This window comes from Vanacampus margaritifer, chromosome 1 (genome assembly GCF_051991255.1).
Source record: "Vanacampus margaritifer isolate UIUO_Vmar chromosome 1, RoL_Vmar_1.0, whole genome shotgun sequence".
NCBI classification, from domain to species: Eukaryota; Metazoa; Chordata; class Actinopteri; order Syngnathiformes; family Syngnathidae; genus Vanacampus; species Vanacampus margaritifer.
Window position 1 is genome coordinate 22645313 of NC_135432.1, and position 26491 is coordinate 22671803.

General features: G+C 40.6%; 2 protein-coding genes across 3 annotated transcripts; both read right to left on the bottom strand.

Annotated features, from left to right (window-relative positions):
• Positions 1-2038: 2038 nt before the first annotated feature.
• LOC144062632 (uncharacterized) lies at positions 2039-24818 on the bottom strand. 2 transcript variants are annotated; one of them, XM_077584212.1, is made up of 13 exons: positions 24530-24818; positions 20496-20675; positions 14062-16809; positions 12684-12855; positions 11599-11913; positions 11406-11501; positions 9822-10093; positions 7703-7840; positions 7397-7563; positions 6927-7072; positions 6115-6192; positions 3981-4158; positions 2039-3390 (listed from the first exon to the last, which is right to left on the bottom strand). In XM_077584212.1, exons 1-13 carry the CDS (start codon positions 24668-24670, stop codon positions 2448-2450), a joined length of 5574 nt encoding a protein of 1857 aa, XP_077440338.1. In that variant the 5' UTR covers positions 24671-24818; the 3' UTR covers positions 2039-2447. The 2 variants fall into 2 exon arrangements, with proteins under 2 accessions (XP_077440338.1, XP_077440348.1); XM_077584222.1 differs by lacking the exon at positions 24530-24818 and having other exon boundaries at positions 20496-21842.
• On the bottom strand, positions 23524-24525 carry LOC144056526 (sulfotransferase 1 family member D1-like; the record flags this gene model as incomplete). The annotated part of the gene is made up of 1 exon (XM_077573439.1): positions 23524-24525. A coding segment is annotated over one exon (369 nt), but the record flags the coding sequence as incomplete, so codon positions are not given.
• Positions 24819-26491: the final 1673 nt, after the last annotated feature.

The window sequence follows — 26491 nt, forward strand, 5'->3', positions numbered from 1 at the left end:
TGACCTAAACCGGAGTATTGACTGCGTTAAACGTTGTCAGTGTCAGTCGAGGCGGATACAGTTGAGAACGTGACATGACGTTAAGTATTAGCAGTCAAAATGATAAATTATATTAGATTCTTATCACTTCAAAAGCTTTGAAAGGATTCACTTGTTAGATAACAATCCTCCATAAGGATCTTAAGGAATTTATCTAGTTTTTCTTTAATGTCACGTCTGTTCCACGTCACGTCCCACCACAGACGTGAGGAGGAAGAGGAGGAAGTGGGGGGAGGATGGGAGGGGGTTTAATTGATTTCCTAATTTTCCTCATGAAAGAGCGAGCAGGTCAGATAAGAGCAGGAGTGAGCGATAGAGCAACCGGCTGAGAGGGAGAGAGAACGTAGCGTTAAAAGCTTTGCCAGTGAAGCATGAGGATGTGTGTGTGCGTGGGTGTGCATGTCGGCGTGCGCGTGAGTGACCTTGTCTTGGTAGAACGCGTGTGACAATGCGTGCGTAAGAGTGTGTGAATGTGGGTGTGTGAGCGAAAAGGGGGGGAAAGGGATCCTTGAAACCGTCTTGCTTCCCTCCTCCATGTTGCTCTCTCTCTTTCTCATTTAAAAACATCCTCGCTCTCCCTCACAATTTTCCACTCAGTGCTTGTTTTGCTGGCTTCTTGTTGTGTTAACACCTAAGATGACCTTTAAGAGCCGAAGCAAGCGGCCTTGTGACATTCTCGTTAACGCAGAGATGGTAATGCCATGGTCAAGGTCAACTTGTTTAGTTTTTTATTATTTTATGGTGTCCAAAGACATGGTATGTGATAAACCTATTTCATAATGTTTGTAAACGTGTTTGTTGTTGTTTGTTTTTAAAAATGTTCTTCAAAACAATTAAAATTGATTAAGTTGTGCAGAAGATAGTCAAAGGCATTTAATGAATGTATGAATAAAATATTTGGTTGGGTGGTTTTTGAAACATAATGGTTAGCCTTTTTAGTGCCAATGGTATTCACTTTAATTGAAAAACAACAATAAAAAAAACACATAATTAATTGATTAAGTATCTATATATATATATATATATATATATATATATATTAAGTAAGTATTAAGTATTAAGTATATATTAAAGTATCCCTTGGATGAAATTTTAGCTGTTTTTTTAAATAATGTAAACTGATTCAACAAGATGTGACAGATGCAAGTAAATTGCTTGAAACGGAGACCCAACGGTGGTCGTAATTTACATTTCAACAGGCAAATTGATTCAATATAGATGTAAAAATTCAAATATGGTTAACATTCAAATTTGATGGGTTGGCTAATTAATTAAGAAGAGAGCAATAAAAATGAAAAGCCTTAACAACCTTGACCATTGTAAATGTAGCCTGCAAGCTAGCATACTCGCATAATTTGTAAATTAGTTCTAGCCTTTTAATTAGTTTAGCCTTAAAATTAGCCTAACATTTAGTGGGGTGCTCCTGTGACACTGAAATGGACAGCCAACTGTAGAACTGACGTGAGCTAACAGGCTAGCCATTAAGTTCTGCTAGATTACGCAATGACAACCCAACCAAGCATTTTACAAACCTGCAAGAAAATGCCTTCCATTAACGCAATAAAGGAGGTTTGGTTCCCACCGTGTCCACCTTTGAAGTTGCTATAATATACTGTAGAAAAATTGCTTCTGTGGAAGTTGTTTCAACACTTTAAGCTACGGATGTGTCAAATGCCATGCACACACACGCATCTATTCAGATTTCCTTCCACCACAATCAATAAATGATGGCCTTTATCAATATCTATCTATCTATCTATCTATCTATCTATCTATCTATCTATCTATCTATCTATCTATCTATCTATCTATCTATCTATCTATCTATCTATCTATCTATCTATCTATCTATCACTGTACACTGTAAAACAATATGAAAGATGAGGTAGCTCGGTGTGCTGAATTAGAGAGACAATTTCTATATGTATACAGGTGATAACTAATAACAAATGATTGGCATACAAATCTTTTGTAGAGACTTGAAGTCAGATGCAATCAATTTCCTCTTCTACTCCTTCGTGTTTATTTGATGAGGCATGAAGGTGGATGATAGCACAAAATGTCCACATGAAGTAGAATACAAAACCATATATAAATATAGCAAACAACATTCCAGAACGGGAACAAATTTACCACTAAAACCGCATCAATCTGACAACCAATAGAATTTACAGAGAATAAAAATCTTTTGTGTACACACTCAAATATTTACTGTTTACTGTACATAATGTACAATGTAATAACATAATACGGGTGGGTTGGATGGTTAGTCTGTGATTGGCTGGAAACCAGTCAAAATTGTGCGCTGCTTCTCGCCCAAATCACCCTAATGATGTTTGGTTCATGCCAAGGTCCAAAAAAAGAATCTTGTCCTGGTTGTGAAAAGGTCACAGGTCATTTGTACCTTTTCATCTGCCTGTCTGATTTTTAAATTGAGTCACTTTGGTCTCAGTGACCTCGTCAACAACTTTCCTGTAATCCACCACATTGCTTGGGGTCAGGCCCTTTGTAAATTTGATCCCCAAATCCCTGATGTGAACTCTGACATTTGATAAGTTCCTTCTCCACGCGGCGTCCATCTTCACAGTCAGACCATTGCAGACACGCAAGGTTGGACACTTCTGTTCAGTTGCACTAACTTTCTTAAACCCTTCGCCAACTACTGTGGGAACCCCCTCACTGTCCTCATTTTGAGAATGGTGATTCCTCTCCGTGTTCTCAGAGATTTCTCCACATTGCAATTTCTCCTTGCTACCACAATTTATGCCCACTGGAACTCTATTTTGCAAGTGCTGCACTTCCCAAACACCAAAGTCTGTTTTTGAAACTGGACTTGCGCAATCTTTATTTTTAGCTTCCAACATATTGACGGCCTCTTTGGGATGAGTGTGACTCGGGGCAACTTGGTTGTGTGTGACCCATTTGCTTGCATCTGTCTTCATTTCCACCGCAGCGACTGAAGAACATCGCTGGCTTTGGCCTTGCAAGGCTTCGTCTATGGTTGCATGTTCTGGCAGAACTGGGACGGTCGGTGATGATGATGGTGATGGGGCTAGGCTTGGAGATGGGACCGTTTCCGGTCGCTGCCGGTTGCCCACAAATTCGAGGGAGGAGCCAAGCGCGGCGGCCATTTCGGGGGTAGCCTCCACCAACTCAAGGAAGTTCTTGGCATCTGGTCTGAAAGAGGCCTGTTGAGCAGGATGGGTCCGAAGCTGCGACAGGGAAGTCTGGCAGTAGAACTCGGCCTCCGGGATGGTGCAAACTTCGAGATGTGGGAAGAGGTGGTTGAAGGCGCGAGGTGTCATTCGAAGACGAGCCAAGACATCGGCAAGAAGGAGCCAGTTCCGAGGACTGGAAAGAGGACATGAAGAAGAACACAAGTGAGGAAAATTAACGCATTTGACACTATAAACGGTGCTTTTATTTGATGGCATATGTGTGTGGGTGGTACAAGCAAGAGCAATGACTTGTGTCTTGAGAGTGGGCCAACTTTCATTTTTTCAAAAAATAAATAAATCTTTGCTTCCTGGCTACTGTAGAGGTGCCCTTGAGCAAGCCCCTCCCCCCAGCTCAAGAAGTGTGGCGCTGTTCACGCGCCCTTTTCACTCAGACGTCCCTCCTTGCTAGCCTGCAAGTGTGCGATCTGGTTCTCTTTGAGGTCTGCCACACACAATATGCAGCAGTGTGAGTTGAATCTCCCCTTGAGGGATTATAATGAGTAAAATAAAATCAATTTGAAAGATTTTACGTTGTTTTGATTTGGGACTCCCAAATAAGAACGGAACATGTTTTTATATTGCGGTTGCTAAAATGTCAGTATGTGATCCCTGTTATTCCTCCTTTTGCCCTTCATCACTATTCCACTTTGCAAGCAGGCGACACACGAACAGAACCTCAGACGTCGGCTGAAGGTCGTCAGACAGCGACACAGCCACACTTGCCCCATTGACGGCGACACCTGCAGGGTGTAGCACGGCAGCAGCGGTCGGTCTGACAGCTCAAATTCAAACTCCTCCCTTCTGACCCGCTGTGCTGTCTCTCCTTCCTCCTCCTCCTCTTCCTCCTCAGGTCCAGGCGGGTCGGCCAGGATGTTGTAAAGTCCACCCTCATCGGATGGTTCTAACAAATCCATCAGAATCGCCAACAAAGAAGAAAAATGTTGTCAGAATGGACTGTATACATTTTTCATAAGTGGCTTTACCGAGTCTATAATATAATCAGTCTCGCACATTTGAGTTTTTCCAAGTTACAAGCCATTTCTTGGTCGATTTTTTCGCTTTGTGTTGTGAGCCGAAATATGAATTAAGAGTGAGCTTCAGCTACACCACCACTTGAGAGAAGTGGAAAAGGCGACTGACATTCATTTTCAGCCATTTATTGCACAGAACAAGCAGTCAAACACACCGATACAAAATGAAAACACTCAGAAGAAACATGGAGGTGACTCTAACAGTAAACGGACAGAGTGCAGCTCCTGACATCACTTACTAGACCACCGAGGGTGGTAGAATGTCTGCAGCCTTTGATGGATAAAATCGGCTTCATTCTTAATACAATATTAATCAGATTACTGTTTTTTTGTACTTGAACGCGCACCCAAAATCTGCATTCACTATTCATCTTCACGTTAACGAATGAATCAACTAAAATCGGTTCGTTATTGTACTTTTCTCGAAAAACACTTCATAGTCCAACAAATGAAAAATCTAATTTCATGAAAATAATAAATGGCAATGGCGCTTATATAGCGCTTTATCATCATCAAATGCTTACAAAAAGTATTCACTTTTCTCATTCAAATATATAGCAGTGTGGGCGCCTACACTGGCCCATTGACGCAGCATATTAGCTCACGGAAAGGTTTTCCTTTACAGTTGAAAATAATTTACTTAAACCTCTACCAAACCTAACCTCACACTTTAACCCTGGCCAACGGCAGAAACCAGGATGTTGTTTCCTCTTTGATCCTATTTTAAATCCATCCCGTTGTGTTGTATTAGCCTCGTCCTAGCTAGCGCTAAGCTAGTTTGTCTCTCAAGTCCAGACCAGCCAGCGTCAAAGTTTGCAAACTCCTTTTTGTTTGTTGCTAGGATGGCGTGAGAGGCTCACCGTGAGGCGTTTGCCGTATAAATAATAATGAGGCGTTAACCAGCTAAATATTCTCATTGCTAGTAAGGCGTTAGCCAGGCAAATATTCCCCCCCGCACACAACTATTTATTCAATTGAATTAAATTCAAATCTTTATTTGACAGGGACAATGCAGTCAAACATAGTTACAAACTTGCAGCTGATGTGATGCATTTAGAGATTATAGCTAAAGCTACTGTGGGTGTCTGTGAGCTAATTTCCACGCATGTGCTATCACCACATGGACGGGAGACGGCACATGCGTTCCAAATATTCCTTTCTGGCAAAAATTTGCTATAACCAAAATTTTGATTCAGCGTTTGTTTTCAATGGCTAATTCAAGTAACCATAATTTGTGCCCAGGGACACATAGAACATATTACAGGGAGTCCTCGAGTTACGCGACCTACGACGTTTCAACTTTACGACGCCCGTGCCTCGTCCCCAGCACCTTTTTTTTCGTTAACATTTCCTACAGTAATCACGCCATTTTAGACTCATAGTCATTGCTCAGCACTTAGCGATGACACACAGACAGCACGCTAATGCTAAGTTAGCTACTGTGTGGCTTTAACAGGCACCAAACCGTCAGCAATAAATGTCCGTGCGGACACACGAAATATTGGTTCCGGCAACTTACGCGTGCAGCAAATATGTTTTTTAAAATTACTGCACAAATAATTTTGACGTAAATTTCAACTTTAACGGTGAAATCCGACTTGCGCGGAAATCCGGGCTATGTCGCCTGCGTAGGAACGGAACTCGTTCGTAACACGAGGACTGCCTGTATTTGCAAAGAAAATTTTTGAGTTGACTACAACTTCAAGTTGATACAAATTTCTCAGTCTAACTTTGCCTCAAAAGCTCATGTATGCCTGATACTTTCAGTCCTTTTTGGTTCTTGCAGCAGTCCTTTATGCAAGTTTATGTGATTGTGTGAAACTAACCGCACACGGAACTGCCATAAAAATCCCAGCAGATTCCCGAATCACCTTCCGGCCTTCCCTGGAGATCAGCGAGATATTCTGCGGAGAGAGCGAGAGAGACGGGCCATTAGCGACCCGAGACGACGGCGCCAGAAAGACAACAAAAGGAGCCGCGCCAACAGCGAGAGACGTGCGAGCTCAGACAGGGGCGGCTGATCGCTGTTAGAAGACGGATGCCGGCAGGTGTGTGTGTGTGCGTGTGTGTGTGCGTGCGTGTATGTTTGCGCGGCGGTAAGCTGCTCTGAGATTCAGCAGCCAAGCCTCATTAAAACCCTCTGGAGGGAGAGAACAAACACAAGCGGTGAATTGTAATCAGGCTGGCGGGCGCACACACGCTGCAGCACTTTTCTCTTGTTCTCCCGTGCACGTCCGAATGATGCTTGTTTGGTATGTTGTCGTCTATAATATAAGGGATTTTAAGTGTACAGTTGACTAACTCACCTGGTCATCATGTCTTTGTATCTCTCTCACGCAGTTAGCATTACTTTAAGCTCACACGCCTGATATATTATGGTGGATTTAACTTTGTTTCAATATTCAATATATTTCTGACCAATTAATACTCTCGGACATTTAGCCACTTTGAGGTTAAACCACGCCTAGAATGCAACAAATGCAACAAGTTTTTCACCCTGCCTCACCCACTGAAATCAGGATTTTGGCCTGTTGTACTGCCGCTTCTCCTCATTTGATGTTGACGTTCACAATTTCAGTAATAAAACCGAAACAAACCTGACTAATGCGAACCCGTCCTAACACCCCAAACGTCCTACCTTCTAAGAAGGTTTCCATGGCAACACTCTTGGTCATGTTTATTGGTCCTCGTCCGGAGAAAGAGGTCAGGGTAGGGTCGGCGCCACAGGCCAGCAGGAAACGTACCACCTCCAGGTGGTTGTTCTCAATAGCGTCATGTAGCGGCCTGACAACAGAGACAAGAGACACAGCTTGTCGTGGGACAAACATATTTATTTTGATCCGAAACTGCTAGGCCGTGTCGATTTTATATTCCTCGACAAGAAACCATTTGATCTCCAATGGCTTCTATGTTCAATGTGTATGGAGCTCCAGACATGACACGGGGTAAACATTTTTTGGACCACGGATTAGGAAAAAAATAATTAGTGGGTATCTGCGGCTCCACATTCGAAAGTTGGGTAAGCAAATCGAGCACACCCTCGTTAGAAACTGTGAGATAGAGATTGAGGCCGGGGCTAAAGCTACACAATTGACAGAAGAATCATACCTGGTTCCATCCTGAGCGCTGCAGTTGACGTCTGCCCCATGTTCCACCAGGTGGCGCACAATCGCGAGCCAGCCTCGAGTGCAGGCCTCGTGCAAGGCGCAATAGCCAGCATTGTCTCTGTTGTTGATGTTGCAGAGCCTCAGCTGCAGACAGGAGAGCACCGCCTCCTGGTCACAGGAAAGACCAGCAGCCAACGAGAAGAAAGAATCGTCAACATTGTTCAATCAAAAAATGATTCATAATTTTCGCAACTGCTACATCGCAGATTTTTATAAGCGATCAATAATGTGTCACGGTGTCAATTACCTCGTCTCCTAGTCGGGCAGCGTGCTGCAGCGGCGTTTCTCCTGCTTGTTTATTCACAATTAGACGACGCAATTCTGAGGGCAAAGGTTCAACTGCAAGGTTTGGCTGCGGAGGTGGCGAGCTTGTGTCGGATGAAACCTGCAAGAAGCCAAAAACAAACATAATTAGAATCATTTATGTATTATTTTTGCTAAAAAGGCTGGCAGAGATGAGAAAAATAGTGAAATTCGACATGGATTTGTTGATATAAGTCATACTAGATATTGTAAAGGCAAGGTCCACTGCTCATTGGTGCGCTTTTTTTCATTAAAAAAACAAAAACAAAAAAAACCTAATTTGCTCCCAAAAACGTATAAAAACGTTCTATTTCAAATATTGCCATGGTCACAAAAATGTATTTACATGGTTTTGATGTTTTTTTATGCTACAGAATACAGAAGTCTTTGATGCAGCCTCTGATCTGAAGAGGACGCTTAAAGCAATGGTAGTTATAAAAAACAAACAAATAAAACAACAGCCAGCAGAGTATAAAATATCAACCAGGGCCATTTTGCAAAAAAACTCTTTTTCCCCAGTGTTTTAAACAGATTTGTGAATAATGATTAACCTTAGCTATATTCTAATGCCTATTGCTACAAAATGGTGATGAAAGAAGCGACTTGAATCTTTCTTTTAGAAGGTTCCATGTTTTGGTCTTTTTTCTTCTTCTTTTTTTTGGCTTCAGCTCAATGGCAATTACGCTGCTCCTTCTGGTGTGCACATCTTGGACAGACATTTGTCACAAAAGTTAAACAATATATGCATGCGAGTACCGTAATAGTATCTGTCTGCGTGAGTTGTTCCCGTTTGTGAACAAATACCCATTGCTTTAAGGGTTGAAACAGCGCAAGACGAAGCTATTCATTAGCTCACCAAGGACGTTTTGCATTCCTTGTTAGCATTAAGTTAAACAGACAAGCAAAACTTGTGAACATGTGACGTCACGCAGAGCGCTGTGAGGACGTGCATCGCTTTTTATGCGTACATGCGCTGTGCGTGTTCTGTCTGTTGATGAAAATCTTCATCGCAGAGCTGCTGACACCGGCAACCGCCGGTGCTGCTCAGCAGCCGAGCGGCGTGTGTGTCGGAGTGTGTGCGTGACGGCCATGTGCAGGCGCCGCTCGCCGTCACGCATCAGCAGACAGGATACAAGCTTTGCCCTGGGGGGGTGCGTGTGTATGTGTATGCGCTACCCGGCAACGACGGAGAGTGGAGTGACAGAAAAGTGTGTGTGCGTGTGTGTGTTCACTCTGCCAGAGGAAATGTCTTCTGCGGCTGCTGTCAAAAAGCACAAGCCGACGACAGAACACACACACAAACACACACAATGATAAACAACAAGAAAAAAAAGACGAAATTGCTTGTACAATCTTTTGTATGGTGGTACCTTGACTTACAAGCAGCCTACAAGTTTTCCAAGTTATGAGCTGACGCTCATTTGTGTCTTTTTTTGCTTTGTGTTGTGAGCAAAAATTTGATTTACAGGTGACCTTTTTCTCACCACGAGACCTAAGAAAGCTGAGTGCTGCACATGATGCCCTTACTGCCCTCCTGAGTGTGCCATGTGCACTATTGGCAGATAGCGAACAATTCTTCCAAAAAAAGAAAGACACCAAGTGTGCTTGCTTCAGGCTATTTATCGCCACTGCCAGTTGAAATTTACCGTAAAATTTAACTTTAAAAGAGAATTACAAGTTGTGCCTTGAAGCAGACCACATTATCTTACAAAAGTCCGCTAGCTTAATGCTAACACACAAATGCGTTAGACAGGATAACGAAACTAGCAAAAATATCAGCTGCAAGTATAAACCTTTAAACAGCTAATATTTAAAATAAATGTTGTTATATAATAATTAGATATAATTATGATATAAATATAATATCTAACTATTACTATAAATTGCAGCTTAGGCCAGCACACAGAGCGAGTCAACAACTTACATCTGAACACCAGCTGATCGCACACATAAAACAACTTGCGCCAATGTAAATAGAGCTAATAAAAAATAAAAAGAGCTCTCTACAATTATTTTCCTGCAATGAATTCTGAAGAACTTGAACCTTTACTTTCACTACTCACCTGCACCATCCTGTCCTCTACATCACCTCCTTCCTCATTTGCCTCCTCCACTGCCTCACTTGTGTGCTTGGTCTTGCATGGATGTTTCCCCGTGGGCTTATTCGAGTCGTCATCTGATGAGAACGGGGGGAGTGACGAGACTCTGCGGTTCGCCCTCAGCTTCTGATGCTTCTCCTGGAGGCGGGAGGAGGTCACGTGGGAGGGCTGCCTGAGGCCAGGACTGCCAATCTGTCTTGGGGAACGAGGTAACCCCAAAGACGAGGCCATGGGGACTGATGGAGAAAAAAATACATGCAGGTTTACATCAATCAGATTGACATGATAAAAATGCCTTAATCAATAGAAAGCCGAATGAACACATTTCCCCCACTTAGTATTACAATTCTTGGTATTTTTACCCCAAAACAACAGCTAAAAATTTATTTCATTTAAAACTAGTCAAGTAAATGTGGAACATGAATTAAGCAGCAAAATCCACTCATTTTTGTCCATCTCAGGAGGCGGCCATTTTGCCACTTGTTGTTGACTAAAAATGACACCACAGTGCCTATAAGGACTCATGTAACGACCTATCACGGCTCACCCGTTTTCTAGGTTTTGTCATGTGACATTCGCAAGCAGCCCCCTATCAGCAGGTAAAGCTGTATTGATTAGCAATAGCATTAGTGCTAACATTACTGTTTGATTTGTGTGCAGTCTTTTTACTTTACGCATTTTATAAACACAATTAAATTATAATATTGGACGTGTGCCTTCAACGGGCATGGCCTCGTGAGTGACATCAGGTGATTTGACTCCGGCTCGTGTTGGCCCTTTCCCACAATGCTCTCTGTTCAGTATTAGCATGTACTCCATGCTCCTTGTGAGTGCTTGCTTTCATTTTGGATTTGACTGTCCTGTTCAATAAAGGGCTAAATGCTAATTGATGACTGTAAATCTCCTTAATTTAGCAATGGTGCACAATTTCCAAGCTAGCATTGCTAACCTAAAGAACTACAATAAGTTTGAATACTCTTGAGTCAAGGTACCACTATATACTATAAACCTCCACTACTGTAGGGGGAGCCCTAGAGCAAAGGGAGGGGAAAAAAATCCAATTGTTCCTTCTATTTTAACAACTCTGCTGACATCATTTGGTGGTTCAAATCCAAGTCAATAATTTACAAATGCACCTTTTCTAATCTCAAATTCACGATGACTTGCTACCTCGCTAACAAACCTGTGACTTCACACGAATGCTGAGTTTGATTGTCCAAGTCAGCAGGTCACGGCAGGAAAAAGAAACCAGAAACGTGTAAATGCAGCCTGAGGTTGTGTTCCCACAGATGAATTATTTATCAGTTGGATGCATTTCCTGCCCTCAGGCATTAGCGCTTTCACGGGTGAATCCTTTTTAACGTTTAACTTGTTTCCTCAAAATATTCCTACGCATTTGCCTGTGAATGTCAACATTTTGTCAAATGGAATGAGATTTCACACACTTATGAATCCTGCAAAACTTTTTTTTATGCTATTATCGTATTACGAAACGATGAGGTGAGACATCATTTGCTGAAGGAGATTAAATGGAAAAAAGTTCATTACCTTTAACGTCATCATTGGGTAGGCGGGGCTTTTTGAAGGAGGGGCCATTCAGCTCCATGCAACCTTTTTGCCCGTTCATGTCTTCAAGAGTCGCATCTATTGTGAAAACCAGTGTTAAGTTGGTACTACAGTAGTATGTTGAGTTTCCACTGTATATTAAAAATAACAAAATGGCGGATGACAAAAACAGTACCATTGTTAAAGGTCTTTTTTATCCCGATGTCTTCCGTTCTTCTTCGCTTCATCCAGCGACCACTGATACTGCTCTGGTGAAATGGCTCCAGGCTGAACATGTGCTTGCGATTTGTCGCCATGTTAACATCCAAACTTTTGAGGCCCATCACAGAGGATGGTTTGTTCCTGCGAGTATTGTTTGTGGAAAGAGCTCCTTGCCTTTCTTCTTTGCAACTTTCTTCATTTTGGTCCTCTGTTGAGGACCCATCCTTGTCTACAAAGTTGTTGGCATGGTGGTACACAGGTGTGACAGGAAGGTTTGATGGTTGTGTACCTGCATCATTAAAAATAAATATAAAGCCACTTTACTAACACTTGCAGTACTGTTGGGGTCAAATCTGACCCAGAAGCGTCTCGGTAAACACAAACTTTGACCTATTTAAATGGATTACATAAATCAAACAAAATGGTGGTCATGGTGGGAAACTGTGAAAATATACAGACCATAAATGTGTGGATATATAGTCCTAAAAGTGTCTGTGGTTCCGCCACATTTGCCCTGGTTCTGGGGGGAATCTCGAAACAGTAAAAGAGTTCAAATCGTGCATATGTGTATTTTTATGGGACACTGGAATGGCGGTGAAGGGGAAACTTGAAACTGTTTCAACCACATTTTCACAGGTTCCTAACGAAATATGCACCTGATGGTCTTGAATAAGTCAAAACAGGTAAAGAGTAAAACAGCATAAGAATTCTAAACATAGGGAGCATAAGTCATACAGAGGTCAGAGGGTGCCTTGACACAGATATGAGATCTGCACTGGCCCGGTCAAAACTGACGCAAAACATAGTACATGCGCGTTATAAGGGTTAAATAAGCAGTTGAGTGTCAAAAGCAATTTCTCTACGACATGATTGTTTGATACTTTCTTTTCTCAAACAACAAACACTGATTGTGGTTTTCTGGTGAAAACCATCGCAGCCTTTTTCTTGATTTGACACTTGAAGTGTGTCCGTTTTTACCGCCATGTCAAGTGAGATCAAGGAGAAAAGTGTGCGTGAGAATGAACATTTTGCTGCACAACTCTCAGCAATTCCTGTTACCTTTCTGTGCTTCAACATGGGCTGAAGGAGTGGGGGCTGCTCCCCTCCCCTCATTCTGCTGGCAGAGCTCCATCCATCCCCCTTCGCCCCCACCCGCGTCGCAACACTGGCCGTCTGCCAGCTCAGCCTCCCCTGCTGCCACCGTCGTCTCGTCATCCTGGTTTTCCTTCAGCTGAAAAGAAGGCAGCATCTTAAGCTTGCTGAATATCCAAACAATCAAATGAAACACTCTTTTCATGCATGGTTTTCTGCTAAAAATGTGGTTCACAGTGGTGACAAGTTGCCCGCCTGGCAAGCCACACCCACTTCCTTGACTGACCGCTGTTCGGCCCGGTTCAAAACGAACCATGCAATCAAATTTGTCTATTTGCAGTGACATATTCTTGGTGAGTAACGTTGTGAGTACTCCACGTCGCAAGCGGCCATCTTACGTTGCCAGTCGCTAAGGCCGCTTCACTTGAATACATTGATTTCTCCACTGTCTCTACGGCAAAAATGACAAATTGTATGGCACACAGTGGTACTAATAAGACTGGGAGAAGCGGTACATGCACATTTCATGGGTAAGAATGCGATTACATGATCTGAGGTCGGCCATATTGGTTAGGCAGCTACGGCAACTACACTGTCAAAATTTGTAGGAATTGCTTCTAACGCTACATCCGCTCTTGGATGATTGGTTCTTTCCACTTTGTGTTTGGTTAGGTTTGTCCTACGTCAGAAATGTGCTTGGTTGCTCATTTGCTGGTACAGCAATAAGTCTGTTTTTCAGGCTAACAAGTTGCAACCAGAGCAGTGGCCTCTTCAGAAGACCCTTTTGACAGAGGTGGGAGACTCCAGTTACATGACTTGACTGGAGTCAGACTTAAGTTGCCAATTTTAGGGCTTGAGAGTTGAGACTGAAAGGTTAAAAGGAACCCCGACTGTCATGACAAGTTTGCTCTATATTATTTATTTGATTGTTACTGACATAACTATGAGATTTATTTTTCATAAAAATCATTTCCAGTTTAATACATTGTGTAGAAACTTTATTTGGACGTACGCCGCCATTGTTATTTACGTCACAACGCATTCAGTGCATAGTGACGTAGAATGACGGCTTGCTCTCTGCCGAGCAATGTGAAACGCCATAAAGAAAGCAAGATAAGCCGCCGTAGCGTTCATAATTTTTGAAAGATGAAACTCAAAAAATTATATAGGGCAAACTTGTTATGACAGTCGGGGTTCTTTTTAAGACATGAGACTTTCTTATGACTCGCACACGTGTCTTACTCCAACCTCTGCCTCTTGAAACCGAAATTAATTATTGGCAAAAGGCCATGGTTAAGTAAATGGGTGGACAAAGACAAAAGCTTTACTTTAAAATGTATCATACCTTACACTGCTCTTGATGAAGCGCGCTGGACAGGGAAACACAAGGTTCCTCGGTCTCACATTTTGGTTGACCGTCCAAAGAGCTAGAAACAGGTTCTATGGAGATGCTGGTGCCGATATCCTTCCCCTCACCAACCTGGACATCCATGATCTCCTCGGTGTTCTTCACAGCTTCGCTAAAGATGCTGATTCTGTGATCATTTTCCAGCAAAAGATCTTGACCCAAGCAGTCACTGACATCGCGTCCACATGCAGGAGGCCTTAGAACAATGATTTGGTCGTCATTTGCCGGGTTTTGTTCACTTTGGTTGATGGAGACACATGACTCAGTTTTGGTGTTGACTCCATCAGCTGGGACCTGCAGCGGGGTATCCCCACATGTTGTTGTCTTACTAGTACAAACTGAAGCATCTGAACGAGAGCTGCATCCAACAAGTGGACTATCCAGGAATTGGGTGGTACTGGAGAAGGCATGAGAACATTCTTTACTTGCACAGATACTTGAGGGGTTCCGATTGACTTGGTCCTCGTCATCACTTTCATCAAGTCCATCAGGACCGTGTTCTACTCCCGGAAAGCTGTTAGAACCACATGGGGCTCCAATTTGCCTCTTTTTTGAAAACTGTTCAGGACACGTTCGGGCACAATGCATCGTCTCCTCGTCTGGGAGGTCTTGAGATGGACTTTGAGAATCTCGCATTGAGATCTCCTCACTGGGAGATGGAGGAGGTGACGAATATGTGTGAAAACGAGGATGTGGCTGGGATGTGGGGGCTTGTAAGCCCTGTTGCCCTGCGGTCTGGCTGGCCAGGAAATCTTTGTCGTGATTGGAGGATAACTCATCAACTCCTTCAAAAGGCACGTCAACACAAACTATGTTGTCGCTAACCATGTTGAACTGTTTGCAAAAAGATTTTAAGGTTTGATTTGAAGCCTGTTTGCTGCTAGTATTGCTGTGCTCGGAATCTGGTTTCTTGGTCTGGCTTGGCTTTTGCTGGCTTTCTTGGCTTCTGTTTTGGTCTACATTGTAGGTTTTTGACAGAGACCTGTTTGAGAGTTCTTTGAGATCTCTGTGAGTTGAGACAGGAGATAAAACACCCTGTGAATCAAATCTGCGTGGAAGATTCTGTTTCGTAGACGTGTGAGTTGGACCACTGCTGTGGCTAAGGAGGACGGGGTGGCGGTGGCCAAGTCCTTTGCTTGGTATGGACATGTGCTGCAAGGACACATTGTCTGTAATCGAGTACGGAAGGTAGCCATTGCTGTAACCTAAACCCAGTGGAATAAAAGAGTCAGTTTGACTTTGTCTGGAAGTGGATCCCAGTTCCACACGTGTCTGTTGTTGCTTGGGGAAATTTAGTCGGTTGTCTTGACCTTCGACCTTGGAAAGCTTTTGTTTTCCAGAGAATGTGTGTGCCTGTTTACTGTTTGCCACACACACTGTTTGCCGGCCCAACTTTGTGGAGTGGAATGATTTAGGAAATCCTTGTGAGGACGGGCTGCCAACCTGAAATGTTCTTGTGCCAGGTAAGCTTTGATTTTGTAAAAGATGTGCATCCTTATCCAAATTCAAAGTGGAGGGCAGAGAATTAATTGCTTTTGGAAATTCTGGGCTCTTTGCTAACATAGGAGCAGGAGGAAAAACGCCTTCTTTTAGGCGTTGCTCGTCACCAGCCTGTAGTCCATAATTCAGCTGGGTTAAGATGTCTAATTTAGACTGGAACCCGTTTGACGAGCCTTTCATCTTCTTGGCAGAAAGGTCTAAAGGTATTTGATGCACTTTTCTGTCTACTGATGCCCTTGCAGGTGACATGGACCTCTCAGCTCTGCAGTGATCTGGGCTAGAGACGTTTCGTCGGCTGATGCTGGTTTGGTTCAAGGAGTCTAGTTCAGAGCTTTTGTCAATGTAGAAAGGAGAAAACCCGGAAAGTTCGGTTGACGATGCAGTGCTCCTTTTTGGATTCCTCCAAGACTCAACAGTTGTTGATACTGGTGGCAACACTGAGGCAGAAGCAGGAACTGAATTGTTAACTGGGGCACAAGCAGAGCTACTGTTGCTTGTAGAACCAGTCTTGGTGGAAGCAGGGAAATAGGACTTTGCACGATCATTGTTAAGATGGCACTCATCAAAGTGAAAAGCAGAAGATGGAGTATCCTGGTGGATAGTGGTGTTGACGGCCAGAGGTCCCTGCAATGTGCGCATGAATGAGAGGGCAGCTGGGGTGGATGAATATATTCTGAAGTCAGGCTCTGATTGGGAAGAAACATGTGTCGGAATGTACTGGGGGAAGTAAAAGAGTCTGTCTTCGGGTGATCCGCTTTCTGCCATATGGCACAGAGACTGGTATGCTAGCTGCTGGTATATGAATGGAGATGACTGGGCCAGTAATGAGGCCTTGTACGCCATGTCAAGAAAGGGGTACATGGTTGCATCAGTGTAAGGACTGATCCAAGGGAGATTCAGGAAGCTGCTGAGACGATTCAGTTCCGAATCCAGAGGCTTGTCATTGGATGTGACTTTGCCTCTAGCTGTAGGGACAACCAGTACTTTTTGCAGCTCTGGCGAGGGGTTCTTGCAATATCCAGAAGCTGGTGCAAGTGATGTGCCAGGTCGGGCCTGGTCTGCAGGGACAGGATGTATACCTGAAGGGAGAACACTTTCGCTAAGGAGGTTTTTTCCTATCAGAGACTTGAAGTCTATACTGAGGGAGGTAAGCGGGTCCATCCAGAAAGCAGCGTGAGCATCCACCTGGAACATGCATGAGAGTCCAGTAAAAAATACGCATTCATGACCTTCGTGGTCACATTATTTAAAATCCCACCACTTCATTTTGTGCTTATGGCGCTCTCCCACATTTTCCATGACGAATACCATCAGAGCTACCATAAATGCAAAAGTCGCTTTTAAATATGTTGGCCTTCACTGCTTTTACAACTGTTGCTGCAATCTTAGTATATTGCGCATCACACAGCCACCAACAGAGAGCACAATCTCTTAGCGTGAACAAGCAATTTAGCGACAGTTTAGTCAAGTCAAAACTTCAGTTTTGGTCTGATCTGGCCATAGCATGCTCATCTTCACTTGTAAGTCCCCGACATGGCTTTTGAGGCAATGGGGACATTTTATGGCGTTCTTCTTGGCACTCACAATCCTGTTTAAAATTATTATTAGGCCTATAATTTTGATTTTCAAATCTTGGATTTTTTTTTTTTAGGTCCAGCAGAGAACCCGCTCGCAGATCAAAGCCTTTTTACAAGAATTAGGCAAGTGGGTTCATTTTGCATTTCATTACTGACTTGACAGATCAGACTACAGATACATCAACTCACACACAAAGGACACATTAATTGTTCCATAACAGCTCTTATCTCCAAACTGTTGAAGGCCGTGAAAATTACTGACTCTACTGAGACCTAACTTATTTTTTTAATTTCTGTTTTAGGTGGAAACTCAAGTGGGCGCAATGTTGTGTGTGTTTTTTAGTATGAGCTCATTTGTTTTACAATATTGTGAACTTTTTTGGTATCGCCATCCTCCCCACAATATTGTGATATTATCACATTGTGACCTTCATATCGTGATAATATCGTATCGTGATGTTTGGATATCGTTACATACCTAGCGCTCATCACATCACCATGTGCACGCTTAATTCAGAACGCCTATAGATCTGTGCTTTGCGAGAGAAGCGCGCATACGTCATTCAAGTCGCCCGAACGCGTGTACAACCATAGCTCTTGAGTTAAGAAAATGAAATGAAAACGCTACCATGCTGTCCTGCCTCAAAGCCTAAAAAAAGACCACAGTCAGACTCTGAGGAGGATTCGCAGGATGATACAGCACGGCTGTAAAAATAACCTGGGCTGCTCATGCTGTAGCGAGAAGTGAAGCCGGTGGCGGCCATCTTGCATTGCCACCAGGGTTATTATAGTTTTGGAATTTTTCATTTTAGTTAGTTTTTATTTTTTTTTGAGTTTAGTTTTTTAAATCTAGTTAGTTTTAATTAATTTTCAGCGTGGTTCGGTTAATTTTTATTAGTTTTAGTTATTTCATAAACGCTTAGTTTTAGTTTTTTTTTTTTTTAAGTGTGTATGACTGCTGCTGGTGCTTTTCTATTGGCTGTTGCTAGATGACGTCACTTTTGTGTGACACACTTTCAAATGTCCTTATTCCGGTTAATATCAAAATAAATCATCCCCAAAGGCTCATGCATTAAATTGATTACCAAAGACTAAAACGAAGGACAATTTATAATTATAGTTAGTCAGTTAGTTTTTGTTTTTTTAAAAGCATTTTCGTTTTTATTTTATTTCGTTAACGAAAGTGTTTTTGGAAGAAAAAAAATCCCATTAGTTTTAGTTAACTAAAATAACCTTGGTTGCCACACCTACAGTAAGTTGAACAAATTGCCTTTTCCGTTGCGTACTTTTCACCGTATTTTCTTCCTCCACAACGAAAATACCACAGTGTGTGGCGTAGGGGTGTACCAATAAGTATAAAGTAAGTGTGGAAGAAGCTCTAAATGCAGATTTCACCAATAAGAATGTGAATATCAATGTTCTCCCATGAGGTATTTTTCAGAGTGCTACTCAAAGATTGGTCTCATCAGAATCAGTTATCAGAAACATCAACAATAAAATGAAAACAAAGCACACAAGAAAAAACAATCGCCGTGAAATGTAAACCTTACTTCTGAAAGTCACAATTCAGTAGTATATTGCTTCTACATACTGAAGTAGCAACCATTTACATAAATATATAAGTAAATAAATAAAAAGGAAGTACTAGTGATGACGTAAACCTTTACATTGGGTGGTGGTCTAATACTTTGAATATTCGTTCAGCACTGTATTTAGAAGAAAATGTTAATATACAATGTGTGTATAAATAAAATAAAATTTCTCTGCATATTTTTGTCCATACTGATTAATTGGTTTTAACATGTTTAACAAACTAAAGTTGAGACATATCAAAGTACGCTCTTCATCCATTGATTTCTATGTATGCAGCCATCAGCGCAAAAAGGTTTTCACCTGCTTTATAGTCTGTGTGTGGAGAAAAATCTTGTTGTCTTTTCATTTCAATTGTCTAATTAACACTCTGTCCTCCGAGCAATTTAATGATCCTCAACCGGGCAATTAAACATAATTAAGGGAAGCAGAAGTCGGGCTGCTGGGACATTTATCATTTCTCAACTAAGTAGCGCAGAACAACGGAGAACAGTGCAGACCCAACGAAAACGTCTAGCTGGTCCGTCAACGTATTCACAACCTATATTTGTTGCCTAGTCTGTAGTTTAAACTCACTGATCATAAATCAATATTTTCTTTTTTTTCCCCCTCACACTCAACAGAATTTCAAATATACTGACTTTCAAAAGTCTTGGAAAAGTGAGAGCAATTCCATTTTTTGACTGAGATGAATGAATAGGCTAATTTCCAACACGATAACCCCAAACACCTCTAAAATCCATGTTGAGTAACGGCGTCAGTTGAAGCCATTCACAAGGTATTTACTAGGTCTTTTGTTACCATTTTATCATTATTGTGATTGAAAGTGCAGTGGCACTTGTCTTGTGCAGGGATTACAATTCATTCAAATCAGCGGCATTGCGCTATATTCAATTACCAAGCAATGTTTAGATGTGCAGTTGTGTTAACTAGTCAGTTGTACTGTGTAGTAGGAAACTGCATTTTAGCTCCTTTTATTAATCGAGAAATGATCCCAAAACATGGACATGTTTGGCGTTGTGCCATGAAACTAGTTCATATAATAAAATGTGCTTACTTTTGTGAAACTGAATACTTTTTGTGCCTTTTTTTTGGCCAGTGTGGCGCAAGATTTTAGTAATGAAAAAAAAGTGCCTTAATCAGCTCAATATTGGTTTGAGACGGGACATGAAGGTAGTTGGTATGAGAACAGAGGATGCAGAGGACAGGGTTAGATGGAGGCAACTGATTCGCTTTGGCAACCCCTGAAGGGAAAAGCCGAAAGAAAAAGAAGTGGAAGAAGGTTTGAGACAAATCGTCTCTTCTCTCTGACAAACTAGCCCCCGACCACCACCCCCACCAAGAATCATGATGTCATCAATGACGACCATCGTATCATACCACTTTTCCACATGAACAATCACAATCGACCTTGACTGAAGTTGAAATTTAAGATGTCAGGATTATTAGAGTAAAAACACCTGCAGCAAGAATATCACATTTAAAGTTAGATTTTTTTTGTCTGCCACTTCAACAAGACTTTTACTCCTTTGCTATGTGCCTACTATTTGAACGTGTCACCCAGCCTGACCCCCCCCCCCCACCCCCATCATCAACCGGGTTTAGATCCGTCCCTACTTGACGAGCAAACTGAAGTTCTTCCAACAACGACACTGAAAAGTTCAACGTTAACTTGACACATTGAATGTCAAATGTTCAACTCACCTTTTTGTCTTCTGTCGGGGTCGTGGCATTTGTCTCCTCACGTGCCAAAGTAAACACGTCTGTCGTCATCGCTGTGGCTCGCGCACACGCAGAGGGGCACGCGCTCTTGAGTCCAAAAAAGGAAGCGTCCAATCCAACGCGATCGTGTGAGTGTTCCGCCGCAAAAAAAAATATTACAACCTGAAAATATATATATATTTTTTAAAGAATAAATACGAAAGGAATGTTTAAAACATAAAATGGGACATCTTGCAAAGACTATCGAAGAAGACTATCGAAGAAATGACTGTCACGTCATGTCTGCGTGCGCGTGTGTGTGCGCGTTCGCCGGTCAGCTCTTCTTCCCCCTCACTTCACTTCACCCTCGCTTTGCTTGATTCTCGCGTCAAATCATTCGTTCTACGCCATGTTTCCGGCCCCTCTTTCAAAATAAACAGGATATGGCAAGCAAAGATAGCAAAAGTACTCTGTATTTTGGAACAAGTACGCAGAAAAAAAAACACTTTGGTAAAACAAGAACTATTTTTTCAATACATACGTTTATCAAAATGACTGATAAAAGTAGAAGTACAGAACGACTCTGTAAAGCGGTACTAACTAAACATAATCACAAACATATTATAACTTAACCACATACATAACTTTTCATTTGTAGTTGTATTGCGATGTTCAAGTTGTTACACAACTTCATGAACAATGAATCGCTCTGCATTCTTTACGGCCAATTGTTGTATTCGACCACGAAGCTTTAAATCGGGGTAATGCATGAAAAATTGAGGATTACTCATGATTGATTCGTTTTCAACCATTTTCCTGTTCAGGATGTTTCCATGGAAGATATAGATTATCCCAGATGATTGGTACACTCTTGGACTGGTCATCACTCAACTAGCGCTGCCAGAGTTTTAGGGCGTTTCGTGGAAAAAAAGAAAGAATAAGAACTCACTTTTGGCCCCTTCACATCATTGCTGCAAATAAAAAAATATTGGGGACCTTGTCAGAATTAAATTGTGATTGCTTAAATTGTCATATGTGCATAGCATTATAGATTAAATTTGGTGTACACTAGATTGAGAACTAGTAAAACCTGTTCATCTGCTGCCATCTATCGGTTATCCGTGGAAGCACATTTTTATGGAGGACCAAAATTAATTAATTAATAAATGACTACGGTAAATAAATACATAAATAAAAGTGAAAATAACAACGAATATTAAAAATATAATTGAAAATTAAATACAAAAAATAAATGGAAATGGAAATGAAAACAACAAAAATATATATAAATATACATTAAAAAAATACAAAATTAAATGAGAATAAAACAATTTTATCTAAATAAATGTCGAAATAAATACAAAAAGAAATATATAAAAAGAAAAAGAATTAAATATCAATCACTAAATAAAAACGCTCTGCTCTCACATTTATTTCATATATATATATATATATATATATATATATATATATATATACACACACACACACACACATATATATATATATATATATATATATATATATATATATATATATATATATATATATATATATATATATATATATATATATATATATATATATATATAATAATTTATATAATATATAAAATAAAATTCAAAAATTATATATATATATAAAATAAAATTCAAAAATTATATATATATAATTTTATTTTTTTATGTATTTTTTTTCTCACTTTTGTTCATTTATTTATTTTGTCATTTTTTAATTTGGGCAGTTTTGGTCCTCCGTTAAATTTCACCAGTAAAACAAACAAACGAAGGTCAAATGCTGAATGGATCTTTCTACAAGCAAAAAAAAAAAAAAACACATAACAAAAAACAAAGATATTATTTTTATGCTGATATGCCAAGTTTATTTCTGCATGTCTGACCTTGACTGCTAGATGTAAACAGATGAATGCATACAGTATTTGTAACACATTGTTTGCCAATGTGTATTTTTTTAAACTTGCAATTGACTAATATTTGTTTTGTGATATACGTTTGGTTTTGTATTTCAGTTTTACATTCTTAAGTGTTTTTGTACTGCGCATGTCATGAGTGCTAAAGAGAGAGATGTGTAACCGAGCGAGCCTTGTTCAAGAGTAGAGTTCAATAAAAAGAGACGAGTTTGAAATCCTGTCCTGGCGTGTCTGGTTAATTTAGCAGGCAGGACGCCAAAAAACATCAGAAATTTGAATGTATTTGTAACCCGCCTTTTACCAATCCTCCGGATTGCAACATCTTACTTTGGGTTACAGTATCCATAAAAGCCTTGCATTAAATACTTCCACAATGACTTGTTTATCCATTCAATTTAAGTTGATTTATACTTTCACTTGAGCGGATATGATTGTGGAGCTGAATAAAAACTAAAACAATATTTCAACAATATTTTCTAAACCATGACAGAGATGTAAAACATTGGAGATGGGACCATAAAACATTTACCAGCAATAAATCCATCAGCAAAAAAGCTAAAAAAATATTTTATTCTTTCACATACTCTCAAGAGTAAGTGTAAAATGAGTTTAAAAAAAACTTATTTATTACTCTTGTGTGCATAGTATTTGACGATTAGAGAGCCTAACTTAATTCGGAACATGCAGCTTGACATTTCAATTTATGCATCCACATTTGTTACATCTGCTGTGCTATCCAGGCTCCATGGCAGAGTGACGCTCTCCCCCCTCCAGCTCCTTGTAAATGACCGACAAGATGCGGGTCAATTGCTTTGAGCTAAAAAAAAAAAAAATCCAGTCTCCAGCAACACCTGATGCAGGCACAAAACAGTAAGTCTCCATGAAGAAATCCTGCCCAATGCAGGTACTGTAGCTTACAAAATAAAGGAGTAGATGAAATCAGAGAAAAAATAACCGCTGTCTCACCTTTCCTAAGGAACTGAGACTTACTACAATTCATGTATTTCTCGGAGACCAAACTGAAGTTGGACATGACGTTGAGCTGAAAGGACTTGAAAGAACAATGGCTGGCTATTTTCTCTATGACGTCGTCACTCAGGTTCTTGCCCAGGAATTCGGAAATACGACGTACAGCTGCAGGAAGGTCCTGCAAGTTAAGAGCGTTTCTCAATGAAGTCTCTAAGCATATTATCCAAAAACTCAAAAGACTTAAAAATATATATTTTTTTTTTAACTGAATCATTTGCTCATATGTGATATACATAATTCTGTCTCCCAGCTGTGTGTGCATCCAGCAATTGACATGATCGGTCCATTTTGCCAAACATCACTGTAAGCACACCGCACAGAACACTTTCATTTTGTGTCAAAATAGTATGAAATGTCATTTTTAATCAGTGTTCACTTGCATATACCTTATGTATGTTCAATATGGTCAATGGATGCGACTAAAACATTGAATGCATAAAAAGCCTTTATAAAGATAATATTCAGGTTTTTTATTCAATAGTCATAGTGTTCCCTCGCTACTTCACAGTTCATTTGTGATCATAACTTAATCTATTGTAGTTTTAACTCTATATTTTGCAGGTTAGGTCATTTTCTTGCTATTTTTCTTCTTTCCAAGCCAGACCAGTCAAAAAATGAGTTGTTGTTTTTTTTTAAGGGGAATTTTGTTTTACAAAAACCAAGACCATAAGCATTTGACTTGTCAATCCCCTAAAAAAAATATTTTCAAAGTAAACCTCTGCCTTCCAAAAATTTGTCAATAAACTCATCCCAGGTTCCAGGATCCTCAAGGAACTTGGCCATCTGGTAGAAGTAATAGGAAGACACAATGACATCCTTGGGGTTTCTCATCACATAGATCACCTGACCAAGGAGGTCAAATGAGTCATTGCAGTTGCTAATGAGAGACACGGCACTCCATTTTCCAACACGACTAACCTTGTCTTTCGAGGAGAAGAAGGACGGTGGCATAAATTGGTAAGGCAAATGTGTGACCAGCGCTCTTGGAGAAGCCAACTGATCCACAAGTGTTTGAAATCTTTTCACACCAGACCGCAGGCAACACTGGGGCAGGGTATGCTGAATCAACAACACTGACCTGATTTTGGATACGTGACGGCAATGGTGTCATCATCTTTAAAGTAAATTCCTGTACAAAAAATCTCACGCTTTCTTGAGAGTGGGTTTCCTTTGTCAGCACAAGTCCACGGTGCGTAAAATAAAACCCGTCTATAGACATTGTGTTTCGACGAAGAGTTCGCTGAGACGTTCACAGGAATTTAGGGTGCTTTTATGGGAGCTCAACTATACAGTAAAACAATTAAAAATGTTACTTTTGAACTACCAGTGTGTTAAGATATGTGCTCTCAAAGATTTAAGTTGCTACACTTGCTATCTAACTGTTTTTCTTTTAATTCTTTGTTCCTTTGGATCAAAGTTCACACTTCTCCCACACTGTCAAATTGGTAATATATTGTGAGCAATATATTACCAATTTGTTGATCCTGAAACTATGGGGAGAGATTTGTCTCAAAAATATTCACACAAATAAATCCACAATTTTCACGTCTTTTTAAATTTCGTGTGTGCCTTTTTCCATGACTTTTGCTTGCGAGTTGTCGAAAGTAGAAAGTACGTTTGGATCGTCGCGCATGCGCATGCTTGATAATGCGTGGCTTAATTGCGGCGCCCGCATAATAGTTCCTCAATATTTGCACTGCCTTTCCTCCATCATCTGCCGCCTCTCGCATCACTGTCATCATCTGCTTCATTTTCTTTGAGCCCTTCTAAATTTCATCTCCCATAGTTTGTAGTTTTTCCTCATGCCCATCAAAAAGGAGTCTGTCTACTCCACCGGCAACTGGTCTCAGTCGGCCGCCGACTCATTACGCTCGCCATTTGCTTATAGTTACAGCTTTTTTATGCTCACCAGACTCGTGGTGCGTTGCTGAGTCTTTCTGGTGGTAAAATGCTCACAAAATTACCCCAAAATATTCACACAAATAAATTCGTGATTTTCACGTTTTTCAGATCCACAAACATTTTCGCAATTTTCACGTGTTTGTCAGATCCACAAATATCCGCAATTTTGTATAAAAAACTAAATGCGCGTACCCAAAGATCTACAAACACACTTTTGACAACACACAAACCACAAGTCATGGAAAATGCACACACAAAATTAAAAAAGATGTAAAAATCGCGGAGATATTTGTGGATCTGAAAAACACATAAAAATCAAGAAAATGTTTGTGAATCTCAAAAACATGTGAAAATCCCAAATTTCTTGGTGTAAATAATTTTTAGGCAAATCTCTCCCCATACTACTGACATTGCTGCAGAAGTTGCAAATAATACTCTCGGCAAACTTTTAGCAAACGTTGCGACCTTGAACGAACCCTGACGAGAAATCAACATTTGCTAGCTTTTGCCCCTCATTGCAATATGGGCTTGATGACAAATTAAATATGCAATTAAAAGTGTAACATTGATGATTGACCAGGACAAATCAAATCATATAATGGTCTGTTTTAGTTGGAAACAAACAAACAAAAACAAAAAATATACAAAAATAATGAGTCTGTTTTTTTCTAATTACCTTCACATGTACTATATGGTAGGATAGCTATACAATACGTGACATCAGTACCTACATATGGAGTCAAGCAGATTTACAAGCGGCACTTGTCACAAATTCATATCAAGAAGTAGATATTTTTTTTAGCATGATGCCTTTGCTTGCTTTTGCACTCAATGCTTATTGGCTGCCAAGTCTAGATCACATTATTTTTAATACACATTTTTGGTGAAATTTCCATTTTGGTGAGCTGCATCATATCCTAGCTGATTGGCGAGAAGCGAAAGACAACCTGGACTGGTGCCAATTTGCCATGAAGTTTCAAATAATCCATGCACTAAATACAAACTTGTACTTTCTTTGTAAATTATAATTGTCCTGAGACAAAATGTAACTGTAGCTGTAGTAAAGATGTTTCCTAAATGTTATTTAAAACACCAAATAGCTTTTGAGAACCCTGTAACAGTTCCCCCCCCCCCCCCT